General features: G+C 36.8%; 1 protein-coding gene across 1 annotated transcript; it reads left to right on the plus strand.

The window, feature by feature from the left end:
- The first annotated feature begins 11,825 nt into the window (after positions 1-11,825).
- On the plus strand, positions 11,826-16,904 carry LOC142172498 (uncharacterized). Its single transcript, XM_075236129.1, has 2 exons — positions 11,826-12,706; positions 16,847-16,904. The coding sequence occupies exons 1-2, from the start codon at positions 11,826-11,828 to the stop codon at positions 16,902-16,904; spliced, it is 939 nt and encodes a 312-aa protein (XP_075092230.1).
- Positions 16,905-17,161: the final 257 nt, after the last annotated feature.

Below are 17,161 nucleotides of genomic sequence, written 5' to 3' on the forward strand. Positions count from 1 at the left end.
TCCTTTTTTTTCTAGATGGGTGCCAGATGCCAAAACTTGAAATATATTCCCATGTTTTCCTGGTGGGCTCCTGATGCCAAAACATGAAATATATTGCCTCGTTATCCAGGTGGGCGTCTGATGCCAAAACATAAAAAATATTCCTTTGTTATCCATGTGGGCGCCCGATGCCAAAACATGAAATGTATTCCCTTGTTTTCCATGTGGGCGCCTGATGCCAAAACTTGAAATGTATTCCCTGGTTTTCCAGGTGGGCGCCTGATGCCACTACTTGCAATGTATTCCCTTATTTTCCAGTTGGGCGCCTGATGCCATGACTTGCAATGTATTCCCTTATTTTCCAGGTCGGCGCCTGATGCCCAAACTTGCAATGTATTCCCTTGTTATCAAGGTGGGCGTCTGATGCCAAAACATGAAATAAATTTCCTTGTTATCCAGGTGGGCGTCTGATGCCAAAACATGAAATGTATTCCCTTGTTTTCCAGGTGGGCGCCCTATGCAAAATCATGAAATGTATTCCCTTTTTTTCTATGTGGGCGCCTGATGCCAAGACTTGCAATGTATTCCCTTATTTTCTAGTTGGGCGCCTGATGCCATGACTTGCAATGTATTCCCTTATTTTCCAGGTCGGCGCCTGATGCCTAATGCCTGATGCCCACCTTGTTTTCCAACTTGCAATGTATTCCCTTGTTATCCATGTGGCCGCATGATGCCAAAACTTGAAATGTATTCCCTTATTTTCTAGGTGGGCACCTGATGCCAAAACATGAAATGTATTCCCTTGTTTTTCAGGTGGGTGCCTGATGCCAAAACATGAAATGTATTCCCTTGTTTTCCAAGTGGTCGCCTGATGCCGAAACATACAATGTATTCCCTTATTAACCAGGTGGGCGCATGATGCCAAAACTTGCAATGTATTCCCATGTTTTCCAGGTGGGCGCCTGATACATAAACTTGCAATGTATTCCCTTATTATCTAGGTCGGCGCCTGATGCCAAAACATGAAATGTATTCCCTTGTTTTTTAGGTGGGCTCCTGATGCCAAAACAAACAATATATTCCCTTGTTTTCCAGGTGGGCGCCCAATGCCCAAATATGGAATGTATTCCCTTGTTTTCCAGGTGGGCGCCTAATGCCAAACCTTGAAATGTTTTCCCTTGTTATCCAGGTGGGCAACTGATGTCAAAACATGAAATGTATTCCCATGTTATCCGGGTGGTCGAATCATGCCCAAACATGAAATGTATTCCCTTGTTATCTAGGTGGGCGCCTGATGCCAAAACTTGTAATGTATTGCCTTATTTTCTAGGTGGGCACCTGATGCCAAAACATGAAATGTATTCCCTTATTTTCCAGGTGGGCACCTGATTCAAAACTTGAAACATATTCCCTTGTTGTCCAGGTGGACGTCTGATGCCAAAACTTGAAATGTATTCCCTTGTTTTCCAGGTGGGTTCCTGATGCAAAAACATGAAATGTATTCCCTTGTTTTCCTGGTGGGCGCTTGAATCCACAAGTTGAAATGTATTCCCTTGCTATCCAGGTGGGCGCCTGATGCCAAAACTTGCAATGTATTCCCTTGTTTTCCAGGTGGGCGCCTGATGCCAAAACTTGAAATGTATTCCTTTTTTTTCTAGATGGGTGCCAGATGCCAAAACTTGAAATATATTCCCATGTTTTCCTGGTGGGCTCCTGATGCCAAAACATGAAATATATTGCCTCGTTATCCAGGTGGGCGTCTGATGCCAAAACATAAAAAATATTCCTTTGTTATCCATGTGGGCGCCCGATGCCAAAACATGAAATGTATTCCCTTGTTTTCCATGTGGGCGCCTGATGCCAAAACTTGAAATGTATTCCCTGGTTTTCCAGGTGGGCGCCTGATGCCACTACTTGCAATGTATTCCCTTATTTTCCAGTTGGGCGCCTGATGCCATGACTTGCAATGTATTCCCTTATTTTCCAGGTCGGCGCCTGATGCCCAAACTTGAAATGTATTCCCTTGTTATCAAGGTGGGCGCCTGAGGCCAAAACATGAAATATATTGCCTTATTATCCAGGTGGGCGTCTGTTGCCAAAACATGAAATAAATTTCCTTGTTATCCAGGTGGGCGTCTGATGCCAAAACATGAAATGTATTCCCTTGTTTTCAAGGTGGGCGCCCTATGCAAAATCATGAAATGTATTCCCTTTTTTTCTATGTGGGCGCCTGATGCCAAGACTTGCAATGTATTCCCTTATTTTCTAGTTGGGCGCCTGATGCCATGACTTGCAATGTATTCCCTTATTTTCCAGGTCGGCGCCTGATGCCTAATGCCTGATGCCCACCTTGTTTTCCAACTTGCAATGTATTTCCTTGTTATCCATGTGGCCGCATGATGCCAAAACTTGAAATGTATTCCCTCAAGTGGCCACCTGATGACAAAACTTGAAATGTATTCCCTTGTAATCTAGGTGGGCGTCTGATGCCAAAACATGAAATGTATTCCCTAGGATGGGCGTCTGATGCCAAAACATGAAATGTATTTCCTTGTTTTCTAGGTGGGTGCCTGATGCCAAAACTTGAAATATATTCCATTGTTTTTCAGGTGGGCGCCTGATGCCAAAACTTGCAATGTGTTTTCTTATTTTCTAGGTGGACGCCTAATGCCAAACCTTGCAATGTATTCCATTTTTATCCAGGGGGGCGCCTGATGCCAAAACTTGAAATATATTGCCTTGTTATCAAGATGGGCGTCTGATGCCAAAACTTGAAATGTATTCCCTTGTTTTCCAGGCCGGCCCTATGCAAAAACTTGAAATGTATTCACTTATTTTCCAAGTGGGCGGTTGATGCCAAAACTTGAAATGTATTCACTTGTTTTCTAGGTCAGCGCCTGATGCCAAAACTTGAAATGTATTCCCTTGTTTTCCAAGTGGTCCCCTGATGCCGAAACATGCAATGTATTACCTTATTATCCAGGTGGGCGCCTGATGCCAAAATTTGCAATGTATTCCCTTGTTTTCCAGGTGGGGGCCTAATGCCCAAACTTGCAATGTATTCCCTTATTATCTAGGTCGGCGCCTGATGCCAAAACTTGAAAAGTATTCCCTTATATATCCAGGTCGGCGCCTGATGCCAAAACATGCAATGTATTCCCTTGTTTTCCAGGTGGGCTCCTGATGCCAAAACAAGCAATATATTCCCTTATTTTCCAGGTGGGCGCCTAATGCCCAAACATGGAATGTATTCCCTTGTTTTCTAGGTGGCGCATGATGCCAAAACTTGAAATGTACTCCCTTGTTATCCAGGTGGGCGACTGATGCCAAAACATGAAATGTATTCCCATGTTATCCAGGTGGTCGAATCATGCCAAAACATGAAATGCATTCCCTTGTTATCTAGGTTGGCGCCTGATGCCAAAACTTGTAATATATTCCCTTATTTTCTAGGTGGGCACCTGATGCCAAAACATGAAATGTATTCCCTTGTTTTTCAGGTGGGTGCCTGATGCCAAAACATGAAATGTATTCCCTTGTTTTCCAAGTGGTCGCCTGATGCCGAAACATACAATGTATTCCCTTATTAACCAGGTGGGCGCATGATGCCAAAACTTGCAATGTATTCCCATGTTTTCCAGGTGGGCGCCTGATACATAAACTTGCAATGTATTCCCTTATTATCTAGGTCGGCGCCTGATGCCAAAACATGCAATGTATTCCCTTGTTTTTTAGGTGGGCTCCTGATGCCAAAACAAGCAATATATTCCCTTGATTTCCAGGTGGGCGCCCAATGCCCAAATATGGAATGTATTCCCTTGTTTTCCAGGTGGGCGCCTAATGCCAAACCTTGAAATGTTTTCCCTTGTTATCCAGGTGGGCAACTGATGTCAAAACATGAAATGTATTCCCATGTTATCCGGGTGGTCGAATCATGCCCAAACATGAAATGTATTCCCTTGTTATCTAGGTGGGCGCCTGATGCCAAAACTTGTAATGTATTGCCTTATTTTCTAGGTGGGCACCTGATGCCAAAACATGAAATGTATTCCCTTGTTTTCCAGGTGGGCACCTGATTCAAAACTTGAAACATATTCCCTTGTTGTCCAGGTGGACGTCTGATGCCAAAACTTGAAATGTATTCCCTTGTTTTCCAGGTGGGTTCCTGATGCAAAAACATGAAATGTATTCCCTTGTTTTCCTGGTGGGCGCTTGAATCCACAAGTTGAAATTTATTACCTTGCTATCCAGGTGGGCGCCTGATGCCAAAACTTGCAATGTATTCCCTTGTTTTTCAGGTGGGCGCCTGATGCCAAAACTTGAAATGTATTCCTTTATTTTCCAGGTGGACGCCTGATTCCAAAACTAGAAATGTATTCCCTTGTTTTTCAGGTGGGCGCATGATGCTAAAACTTGCATTCTATTCCTTTATTATCAAGGTGGGCGTCTGATGCCTAACCTTGAAATGTATTCCATGTGGACCCTAATGCCTGATGCCCACCTTGTTACTTGCAATGTATTCCCTTATATTTTAGGTGGGCTCTGGTGCCAAAACTTGCAATGTATTCCCTTGTTATCTATGTGGCCGCCTGATGCCAAAACTTGAAATGTATTCCCTTGTTATCTAGGTAGGCGTCTAATGGCAAAACATGAAATGTATTCCCTCAGGTGGGCGCCTGATGCCAAAACATGAAATGTATTCCCTTGTTTTATAGGTGGGTGCCTAATGCCGAAACATGAAATGTATTCCCTTATTTTTCAAGTGGGCGCCTGATGCCAAAACTTGCAATGTCTTCCCTTGTTATCAAGGTGGGTGTTGGTGCCAAAACATGCATTGTATTCCATTTTTATCCAGGTGGGCGCATGATGCCAAAACTTGAAATATATTGCCTTATTATCCAGGTGGGCGTCTGATGCCAAAACTTGAAATGTATTCCCTTGTTTTCCAGGTCAGCGCCCTATGCATAAACTTGAAATGTATTCCCTTTTTTTCTAGGTGGGTGCCTGATGCAAAAACTTAAAATGTATTCCCTTATTTTCCAGGTGGGCGCCTGATACCAAAACTTGAAATGTATTCCCTTATTTTCCAAGTGGGCGCCTGATGCCAAAATTTCAAATGTATTCCCTTGTTTTCCAGGTGGGCTCCCGATCCCGAAACTTGAAACATATTCCCTTGTTTTCCCAGGTGAGCGCCTGATGCCAAAACTTGAAATGTATTTCCTTGTTTTCCAGGTCGGCACCCGATGCAAAAACTTGAAATGTATTACCTTTTTTTCTATGTGGGAGCCTAATGCCAAAACATGAAATGTATTCCCATGTTTTCCAGGTGTGCGCCCAACACAAAAATTTGAAATGTATTCCCTTGTTTTCCCGGTGGGCGCCTGATACCGAAACATGCAATGTATTCCCTTATTATCCAGGTGGGCGCCTGATGCCAAAACTTGCAGAGTATTCCCTTGTTTTCCAAAAGGGTGCCTGATGCGAAAACTTGCAATGTATTCCCTTGTTATCCAGGTCGGCGCCTAGTGCCAAAACTTGCAATGTATTTCCTTGTTTTCCAGTTAGGCCCCTAATGCCAAAACTTGAAACGTATTCCCTTGTTATCCAGGTGGGCGTCTGATTCCAAAACTTGAAATGTATTCTCTTGTTTTCCAGGTGGGCGCCTGATGCGAAAACTTGAAATGTATTCCCTTGTTTTCCAGGTCGGCGCACTATGCAAAAACTTAAATTCTATTCCCTTTTTTTCTAGGTGGGCGCCTAATGCCAAAACTTGAAATGTATTCCCATGTTTTCCAGGTGGGCGCCCGACGAAAAAATTTGAAATGTATTCCCTTGTTTTTCAAGTGGGCGACCAATGCCGAAACATGCAATGTATTCCCTTATATTTTAGGTGGGCTCTGGTGCCAAAACTTGCAACGTATTCCCTTGTTATCTAGGTGGCCGCCTGATGCCAAAACTTGAAATGTATTCCCTTGTTATCTGGGTGGGCGTCTAATGGCAAAACTTGAAATGTATTCCCTTAGGTGGGCGCCTGATGCCTAAACATGAAATGTATTCCCTTGTTTTACAGGTGGGTGCCTAATGCCGAAACTTGAAATGTATTCCCTTATTTTTCAAGTGGGCGCCTGATGCCAAAACTTGCAATGTCTTCCCTTGTTATCAAAGTGGGTGCCTGGTGCCAAAACATGCAATATATTCCATTCTTATCCAGGCGGGCGCATGATGCCAAAACTTAAAATATATTGCCTTATTATCCAGGTGGGCGTCTGATGCCAAAACTTGAAATGTATTCCCTTGTTTTCTAGGTCGGCGCCCTATGCAAAAACTTGAAATGTATTCCCTTTTTTTCTAGGTGGGTGCCTGATGCCAAAACTTAAAATGTATTCCCTTATTTTCCAGGTGGGCGCCTGATACCAAAACTTGAAATGTATTCCCTTATTTTCCAAGTGGGCGCCTGATGCCAATACTTCAAATGTATTCCCTTGTTTTCCAGGTGGGCGCCTGATCCCGAAACTTGAAACATATTCCCTTATTTTTCCAGGTGAGCGCCTGATGCCAAAACTTGAAATGTATTTCCTAGTTTTCCAGGTCGGCACCCGATGCAAAAACTTGAAATGTATTCCCTTTTTTTCTATGTGGGCGCCTAATGCCAAAACATGAAATGTATTCCCATGTTTTCCAGGTGTGCGCCCGACACAAAAATTTGAAATGTATTCCCTTGTTTTCTAGGTGGGCGCCTGATACCGAAACATGCGATGTATTCCCTTATTTTCCAGGTGGGCGCCTGATGCCAAAACTTGAAACGTATTCCCTTGTTATCCAGGTGGGCGTCTGATGGCAAAACTTGAAATGTATTCTCTTGTTTTCCAGGTGGGCGTCTGATGCCAAAACATGAAATGTATTCCCTTTTTTCCAGGTGTACGCCCGACGCAAAAATTTGAAATATATTCCCTTGTTTTCCAGGTGGGCGCTTGATGCCAAAACTAGAAATTTATTCCCTTATTTTCCAGGTGGGCGCCTAATTCCAAAACTAGAAATGTATTCCCTTGTTTTTCAGGTGGGCGCATGATGCTAAAACTTGCATTTTATTCCCTTATTATCAAGGTGGGTGTCTGATGCCTAACCTTGAAATGTATTCCAAGATGCTAAAACAGATGTATGCAAATAAACTAAAAGAAAAGGAAAAACGTAAAGAAGAAGAACAAGAACTAAAACTAACAAATGAGATAGAAAAGTTCAAATTACAGTTAGAAGAAGTACAGGAGAGTCCATCAAAAATAAGTATAAACGAAATAAATGACCAAAGTGATAAAGACACAGAACTAGGAGAAAACTATTCAGAAACAAGTGAAACATACACAAAACTTATAGAAAAAACAGAAAAGATAAAAATAAACCCAGAAATAAATACAGGAGATATGAACGAGGATAAACCAAGCACATCAGGAGTAAAAAATCCAAAACAATTAAACCCAACATATTACAGAGTAAGTTATGATGCATATGATAAAAACAAAACATTATGGGATAAAAGGTTAAATAAGAAATGGGCACAAAGACAGATAACTGAACAATATAATTTTTTAGATCTTGATTGTGTAGCAGATATAAATAAAACAATACAATTATGGATAGGATATATCTCAAAACAACTAATAGATAATAAAATAGCAATAGCGGAAACACCAGGATATATAGAAAGAACATTAATAGGAACTGTAAAGTTATGGTTACAAAACTTATCAAGTGAAAGCATAGACACATTAAGAAGTAATAAGAAACTTGACGGTACAACTTCAACAACAGTTACAGATATATTAAATAAATATGAAATAGCAATAAGAAATGAATTTAGTAGTATGACAACAGAAGTAGAAGAACAAAATAAAGAAAAAATTACAAATAGGAATTTAATGACAAAATTAGCAATATGTAATATGTGTTATATAGATGAATATACTTGTGCATTTAGAGACTATTATTATAAAGGAACATATAGTCCGGATGAAAGTAAAGAGATAAGAAAATTATATTTTACAAAATTACCAGAACCCTTTAGCTCAAAAATAATAAAAAATTGGAACGAAGCAGGACTAGCAGATACATTAGGAGCAAGGATAAAATTTCTACAAAACTGGTTTATAGAATTATGTGAAAAATATAAAGAAAACATGAAAATGGAAAAAATATTAGTAAAAAATTTGGCATGTTGCAAAAGTAGAATAGCACCCCAATTTGGCTGCACAGATAAATATTATAAAAAAGAAGGAAAGAAAAAGAAATTTAAATCAAAATATTCAAAATATAAATATAGGAAACCAAGAGGAAGATATTATGTAAAAATTTATAAACATAAAAAACCATATAGGAAAAAGAAAAAACTAACAGAATGTACTTGCTATAATTGTGGAAAGCTAGGACATTTAGCCAAAGATTGTAAATTACCAAAAAACCCAAAGAAGAAACAAATTACCGAAATATTGATAGGTAATGATAAATATACACAAGTAGTATATGTAGATTATGAATTAAGCAGTGAAGACAGCATATATGAGATATCAGAAAACGAGTTCTCTGAAAATGAAAAGGAAATAAACAAGGATATAGAAGAATCAGATGAGGAAAATTATGACTGAAAAAGATATACAAATTATACAACAAGAAGAACACCAAGATGAACAATCTTCAGAACAAAAAATAATATTTGACGCTAATATATTTGAACAAATAAAAGGAAAAGAATTGGATCTAAGCATAGACAAAATATTAGAAGTACCAACAATAAAGAATTGGTTTAAAAGACAGAAAGAAGAATACTATGTAGTAAGCCAAAGAGAACATATAATAGATTGTAAATACATCAAAGGTAAAACACAAATACCAATTTTAAATAAAAGACTACTAAATAAAGAAATACAAGATATAAAAGCAAAAAATCCAATAAAATATGTACACTTAGGAGGAACGGAGATCCTAATAAAAATATGTTTTAGGGAAGGAATAGGTACCCCTATAGAAATATACTTGGAAGATGATAGAATTGTACAACCTATAGAAAATAGTATAATAAGTATCGTAAGAGGTAACTTAATATACCAAAAATTTAAATTTATAATAAGTGCTAACTATTCAGTAGCAGTAGATGATAAAAATATAGATAAATCATTAGTACTATATTGGAAAATGTCTGGAATAGAATTAGCACCAGGAAGTAAAATATTCACAGCAAGATGTAAAAATCTATATGTCTTAACAACAAAACATAAGATAACAGCTAAAAATAAAATAAATAAAATAAAAATAGAAAATCCATTCGAAAGAATAGTATCAGTTATAGACAACAATGATTACAGTTATACGGAAATGGACATGGATGAAGATTAGAAATAGTAAAAGAAAGATTAAGCACATCAAAACGAATAAATAGTGAAATGCCAGAAACGTCATCAAGAATAAGTACATCAAGAAGAATAAATTATACCACTCCACAAAAATTAATAGAACAAAAAATAGAAGAAATAAACCCACACCATTATTATATAACAGGAATAATGGACCAAAGAAAATATTTAATACTAATAAATACGGGACAGGAAGAGAATTATGTTATAAGAGAATTAATACCAGAACAAGAGATAGTAACAATAGAACAACAAAATTCAGAACTACCAAAAGCGTTAAGAAAAAACGAAGAAACAACTGAAAAAGAATTAATTATTGGAGGAATACCAATATTAATAAATTTTAAAATATATCAAGGCGATAAAAACATTACACTAGGAATAAAATGGTTAGAAAAAGTCAAACCATATAAATTAGAAGATAGGCAATTAACAATAAGTTATGAAAATAAGAAAATAATAGTAAAAAGAACTTTGATATAATGCCAAAGATATACATACTTGCCAAGATAATAGTAGAAGGATATTATAATAGATACTATACACCTATGATGGATACAGGAGCAGAAGCTAACATGTGTAGACATAATTGTTTACCAGAAAGTAAATGGGAAAAGCTAAAAACCCCTATAGTAGTAACAGGATTCAATAATGAGGGAAGTATGATAACATACAAAGCAAGGAATATAAAAATACAAATATGGGATAAAATATTGACCATAGAAGAAATATATAGTTATGAATTTACAAATAAAGATATATTATTAGGAATGCCATTTTTAGATAAATTATACCCACATATAATAACAAAAACACATTGGTGGTTTACTACCCCGTGTAAACAAAAATTAGGAGCAAAAAGAGTAAATAATAAAGTAAGAAAAACAACACCCTGGATTAAAGGAAGTGAAAAGATTACCCAAAAATAAGAAAATATAATACAAAGCAACCATAATATAGAAATAATCATTTTCTCAATAAATAAAATAAAATTACTACAAGATAAATTAGAATTACTATATAATGATAATCCACTCCGAGGATGGGAAAAACATAAAACAAAAATAAAGATTGAACTAATAGATGAAAGTAGCATAATAACACAAAAACCATTAAAATACAATTTTAATGATTTAACAGAATTTAAAATGCATATAAAGGAATTATTAGACAATAAGTACATACAAGAAAGTAATAGTAAACATACTAGCCCGGCATTTATAGTAAATAAGCATAGTGAGCAAAAACGAGGAAAAAGCTGTATGGTTATAGATTATAGAAACTTAAATGCAAAAACAAAAACATATAATTATCCGATACCAAATAAAATACTAAAAATCAGACAAATACAAGGATATAACTATTTTAGTAAGTTTGATTGTAAATCAGGATTTTACCATTTAAAACTAGAAGACGAATCTAAGAAGTTAACAGCATTCACAGTACCACAAGGATTTTATGAATAGAATGTATTACCATTTGGATATAAAAATGCACCAGGTAGATATCAACATTTTATGGATAACTACTTTAACCAATTAGAAAATTGTATAATATATATAGATGATATACTGTTGTATTCTAGAACAGAGAACTAACATATAAAACTACTAGAAAAATTCATACACATTGTAGAAATATCAGGAATAAGTTTAAGTAAAAAGAAAGCAGAAGTAATGAAAAATCAAATAGAATTTTTAGGTATACAAATATACAAAAACGGAATAAAAATGCAAACCCATATAGTACAAAAAATAATTAACTTAAATGAAACACTTGATACAAAAAAGAAGTTACAATCATTTTTAGGATTAGTTAACCAAGTAAGAGAATATATTCCTAAATTGGCAGAAAACTTAAAACCATTACAGAAAAAATTTAAAAAGGATATAGAATATCATTTTGACGAAAAAGATAAAATACATATACATAAGATAAAAAATATGTGTAAAAAATTACCAAAACTATATTTTCCGGATGAAAATAAACAGTTTATATATATTGTAGAAACTGATTCTAGTGATCACAGCTACGGAGGAGTTCTAAAATATAAATATGATAATGAAAATATTGAACACCATTGTAGATATTATTCAGGATCATACACGGAACCACAATTAAAATGGGAGATAAATAGGAAAGAACTATTTGGATTATATAAATGTTTGTTAGCATTTGAGCCATATATTGTTTATAACAAATTTATAGTAAGAACAGATAATACACAAGTAAAATGGTGGATAACACGGAAAGTACAGGATTCAGTAACTACAAAGGAAATAAGGAGACTTGTATTGAATATACAAAATTTTACATTTACAATTGAAGTAATACGAACTGACAAGAATGTTATTGCAGACTACCTATCAAGACAAAGGTACCCAAACAGATGAAAGCCAAGAATCAAAAGACATATTTACAATCCTTACTACTCTATCTTTACAGATGGATGGTATGAGAAAAAGATTACAACAGCTAGAGGAAAGCAAGCTAAGTCAGCAGCATGACTATAAAAATGCGGAACTAAGTCAAACGGAAGACTCTAAACTTCCAGAGTTAGAAGGAGACGTTGGGAAACTCCAAAAAACCCATAACACAGTTGCTTTATATACAACTGCAGGTACAAGCAAACAAGTTAACAAAAAGCCACATATCAATGTAAACCTAAACAACGTATTTGATAAGCCATTTACATCAAAAAAGCCAAGAGAAGCAATAGTTATAGCCCCACAAACTACAACCTATGCCAATAGCCTACACCACAACAAAAAGGTATATAACCATATTACTCAAACATATATTGAGAATATATATAAAATTCAGACATTCTTGAACCTAAACCCTAGATCAACTACTACTACAGATCCAACACAGGATTATGTAACCCAAAAACTACAGGGATATAATAGGCTTATAGCCCAGCCAAAAACAAAAGCAAACTTAGTAAAGACATGTTACAACTACGGACTACTTAGCACAGTATATACCCACGACGGAGAAGAAATAATTGGAATACCAGAGCTATACAAAGCATTTGTCACCTTCAAGAGAATTACAAAAGGCAACCTATTCTTCATCAAATTCTATACAGCACCAACGGAAATACTATATGACGAAATAAAACCCATAATACAGGTAATAAAGATAGGACTAACACGAGATATGATAATACCGGAAGAGATAGAGAAACAACCGGAGATACAGAAAATGAAGATACCAAGTTTCTATGCCAATAAAAGAATAATTGGTATAACAACTATTATTCAAGAACTAGCTAACAATTATCTACAAGGAAATGCTATCTGGAGCTACTATTCCAGAGACCAGTTAATGATATATGCCAACTCAAAGGAACTACGACAAGGAGATATGGATGAAGTCCAGAAATGGATTTTATCATTATTAAAGCCAGAAATGCAACCAACTACCAGAGCATTGAAAAAAGAATTTATTTCAAACGAGTTATTAACAAGATACTGCAAACTAGTAGGACACAAATATCCAGACCACATATGTTCAAAGTGCAACGGAGATGATAACTATGTACCAGAAGTCCAACTAGAATGAAGGTATCAACAAGAAGACAAAAGAAGAAGACAGCTACTGGAAACACATAATGTAAAGTAAATAGTACTAGTCACATTCATGAACAGTAAAGGTCGTTCATGAATAGTAAGAGTCATGTAAAAAAGTCGTAAAGTAAATAGTACTAGTCACATTCATGAACAGTAAAGGTCGTTCATGAATAGTAAGAGTCATGTAAAAAAGTCGTAAAGTAAATAGTACGAGTCACATTCATGAACAGTAAAGGTCGTTCATGAAAAGTAGGAGTCGTTTAAATTTTCTATATATTTTGTAAATCAGAAGAGGAGTGAGCATCCTCAGACACCTTCATCCACACCTTCTCTCTCTTATCTTCTCTCAATAAAATATCTAAGTATATACAAACTTCTGAAAGCTATGGAGCATTCAAACGAGTTACAAAACCAGGTAAGTTTATTCATAATCATGTTTAACTAAACTCTTATATTCCTTATAATCTCTTGAATATCATAATTGTTTATCATGTTATAGTACTGTTATAAAGAACATCTTGAGAAAGTTTGCCTGTCTAATAATGCTGAGAGTAGTTAAGCCCAGACTATGCCATCCTAAAGTGGAAACCAATAGGCAAGGAAGCCGTTTAGGGGAGTACACAGAGTTGAGGCGCTGTTAGGGTAAATGATTGAAGCATGAAAAATATGGTAGTGACCAGAAAAGATTGTTCAGTATAACTTATTAAAATATGATAAACTCTATGATAAACAAAGAGGTTAGAGGGAATATGTTTAGTAAATACATGATAAGGATAAATAGTAAATCTGAATGAACAACCACAACCACACGTATTTATTAGAAGAAAATATTGAGTACAAAATACTTATATTATATATCTTTAACAGACTTAATAACGATGTTAAAAGAAAAATTTATGATATTTTAGTTACTTTTGAAATAATATATGTAATGGAACAAGCATTTACAGAACTAATTGTATCACAAGAAATAGATATATTAGATCTATATGAACTAGATTTATATTCAGATTAATGATCACATATCAAGTTAATAAAATCTGTTTATAAATGAAACATAACACTTTTCATTATATAAGATTCTATAACACCCAGAAATGGAAACTTCTTAAAATCCTCAGTAACATAAATAGAAAAATAGATTGTGTTAAACACAATATTAAAACCTGCAAAGACATAATTAGATATAATAGATTACGTAATAAAGCTTTATTAACTATAGAAAATGAAATTGAATTCTATGAAGATAAACTTGAAAGTTATCAACACAGAAAAGAAATAAATCTGAGAAATATAGAAACCATGGATATATGTATCAACAGGTATACATCTCAGTATTAAACATGACCCCTCAAATTGTCCATGGATATATGTATCAACAGGTATACATAGAAGAATATCAAAAAACCAAAGATATTAAATACTTAGAATACACACTTGAAAACATAAAAGAAATTTCAAGGTTAATTAAATTAGCTGCAGATAATCATGAAAAAACATTTAATTCCGCAACCCCTCAAATTATTCCCTTGTTTTACAGGTGGGTGCCTAATGCCGAAACTTGAAATGTATTCCCTTATTTTTTAAGTGGGCGCCTGATGCCAAAACTTGCAATGTCTTCCCTTGTTATCAAGGTGGGTGCCTGGTGCCAAAACATGCAATGTATTCCATTGTTATCTAGGAGGGCGCATGATGCCAAAACTTGAAATATATTGCCTTATTATCCAGGTGGGCGTCTGATGCCAAAACTTGAAATGTATTCCCTTGTTTTCCAGGTCGGTGCCCTATGCAAAAACTTGAAATGTATTCCCTTTTTTTCTAGGTGGGTGCCTGATGCCAAAACTTAAAATGTATTCCCTTATTTTCCAGGTGGGCGCCTGATACCAAACTTGAAATGTATTCCCTTATTTTCCAAGTGGGCGCCTGATGCCAAAACATCAAATGTATTCCTTTGTTTTCCAGGTGGGTGCCTGATCCCGAAACTTGAAACATATTCCCTTATTTTTCCAGGTGAGCGCCTGATGCCAAAACTTGAAATGTATTTCCTTGTTTTCCAGGTCGGCACCCGATGCAAAAACTTGAAATGTATTCCCTTTTTTTCTATGTGGGCGCCTAATGCCAAAACATGAAATGTATTCCCATGTTTTCCAGGTGTGCGCCCGACACAAAAATTTGAAATGTATTCCCTTGTTTTCCAGGTGGGCGCCTGATACCGAAACATGCAATGTATTCCCTTATTATCCAGGTGGGCGCCTGATGCCAAAACTTGCAATGTATTCCCTTGTTTTCCAAATGGGTGCTTGATGCGAAAACTTGCAATGTATTCCCTTGTTATCCAGGTCGGCACCTGATGCCAAAACTTGAAATGTATTCCCTTGTTTTCCAAATAGGCCTCTAATGCCAAAACATGCAATGTATTCCCTTGTTATCCAGGTGGGCACCTAATGCCAAAACTTGAAATGTATTCCCTTGTTTTCCAGGTTGGCGCCCGATGCCAAAACATGAAATGTATTCCCATGTTATCCAGGTGGGCGCCTGATGCCAAAACTTGAAATGTATTCCCTTGTTTTCCAGGTCGGCGCACTATGCAAAAACATGAAATATATTCCCCTTTTTTCTAGGTGGGTGCCTGATGCCAAAACTAAAAATGTATTCCCTTATTTTCTAGGTGGGCGCCTGATACCAAAACTTGAAATGTTTTCCTTTATTTTCCAAGTGGGCGCCTGATGCCAAAACTTCAAATGTATTCCCTTAATTTCCAGGTGGGCGCCTGATCCCGAAACTTGAAATGTATTCCCTTGTTTTCCAGGTGGGTGCCCGATGCAAAAACTTGAATTGTATTCCCTTCTTTTCTAGGTGGGCGCCTAATGCCAAAACTTGAAATGTATTCCCATGTTTTCCAGGTGGGCGCCTGACGAAAAAATTTGAAATGTATTCCCTTGTTTTGCAAGTGTGCGCCTGATGCCGAAACATGCAATGTATTCCTTTATTATCCAGGTGGGCGCCTAATGCCAAAATTTTCAATGTATTCCCTTGTTTTCCAGATGGGTGCCTGATGAAAAAACATGCAATGTATTCCCTTGTTATCCAGGTCGGCGCCTGATGCAAAAACTTGCAATGTACTCCCTTGTTTTCCAGGTGGGCGCTGATGCCAAAACTTGCAATGTATTCCCTTGTTATCCAGGTAGGCGCCTAATGCCAAAACTTGAAATGTATTCCCTTGTTTCCAGGTGGGCGCCCGATGCCAAAACATGAAATGTATTTCCTTGTTATCCAGGTGGTCGAATGATGCAAAAACCTGAAATGTATTCCCATGTTTTCCAGATGGGCGCCCGATGCCCAAACTTGCAATGTCTTCCCTTGTTATCCAGGTGGGCGCCTGATGCCAAAACATGAAATGTATTCCCTAGTTTTTCAGGTCAGCGCCTGATGCCAAAACTTGAAATGTATTCCCTTGTTTTCCAAGTGGTCCCCTGATGCCGAAACATGCAATGTATTCCCTTATTATCCAGGTGGGCGCCTGATGCCAAAACTTGCAATGTATTCCCTTGTTTTTGCAGGTGGGCGCCTAATGCCAAAACTTACAATGTATACCCTTATTTTTTCCAGGTGGGCGCCTGATGCCAAAACATGAAATGCATTACTTTGTTTTTCAGGTGGACGCCTGATTCCATAACTTGAAATGTATTCCCTTGTTATCCAGGTGGACGTCTAATGCCAAAACTTGAAATGTATTCCCATGTTATCCAGGTGGGCGTCTGATGCCAAAACATGAAATGTATTCCCTTGTTTTCCAGGTGGACGCCTGATGCAAAAACTTGAAATTTATTCCCTTATTTACCAGGTGGGCGCCTGATGCCAAAACTTGAAATGTATTCCTTTGTTTTTTAGATGGGCGCATGATGCTAAACTTGCATTGTATTCCCTTGTTATCAAGGTGGGCGTCTAATGCCTAAACTTGAAATGTATTCCAGGTGGATGCCTAATGCCTGATGCCCACCTTGTTTTCCAACTTGCAATGTATTCCCTTATATTTTAGGTGGGCTCTGATGCCAAAACTTGCAATGTATTCCCTTGTTATCCATGTGGCCGCCTGATGCCAAAACTTGAAATGTATTCCCTCAGGTGGCCGCCTTATGACAAAACTTGAAATGTATTCCCTTGTAATCTAGGTGGGCGTCTGATGCCAAAACATGAAATGTATTC

The sequence above is a fragment of the Nicotiana tabacum genome, chromosome 18, assembly GCF_000715075.1.
Source record: "Nicotiana tabacum cultivar K326 chromosome 18, ASM71507v2, whole genome shotgun sequence".
Lineage (NCBI taxonomy): Eukaryota > Viridiplantae > Streptophyta > Magnoliopsida > Solanales > Solanaceae > Nicotiana > Nicotiana tabacum.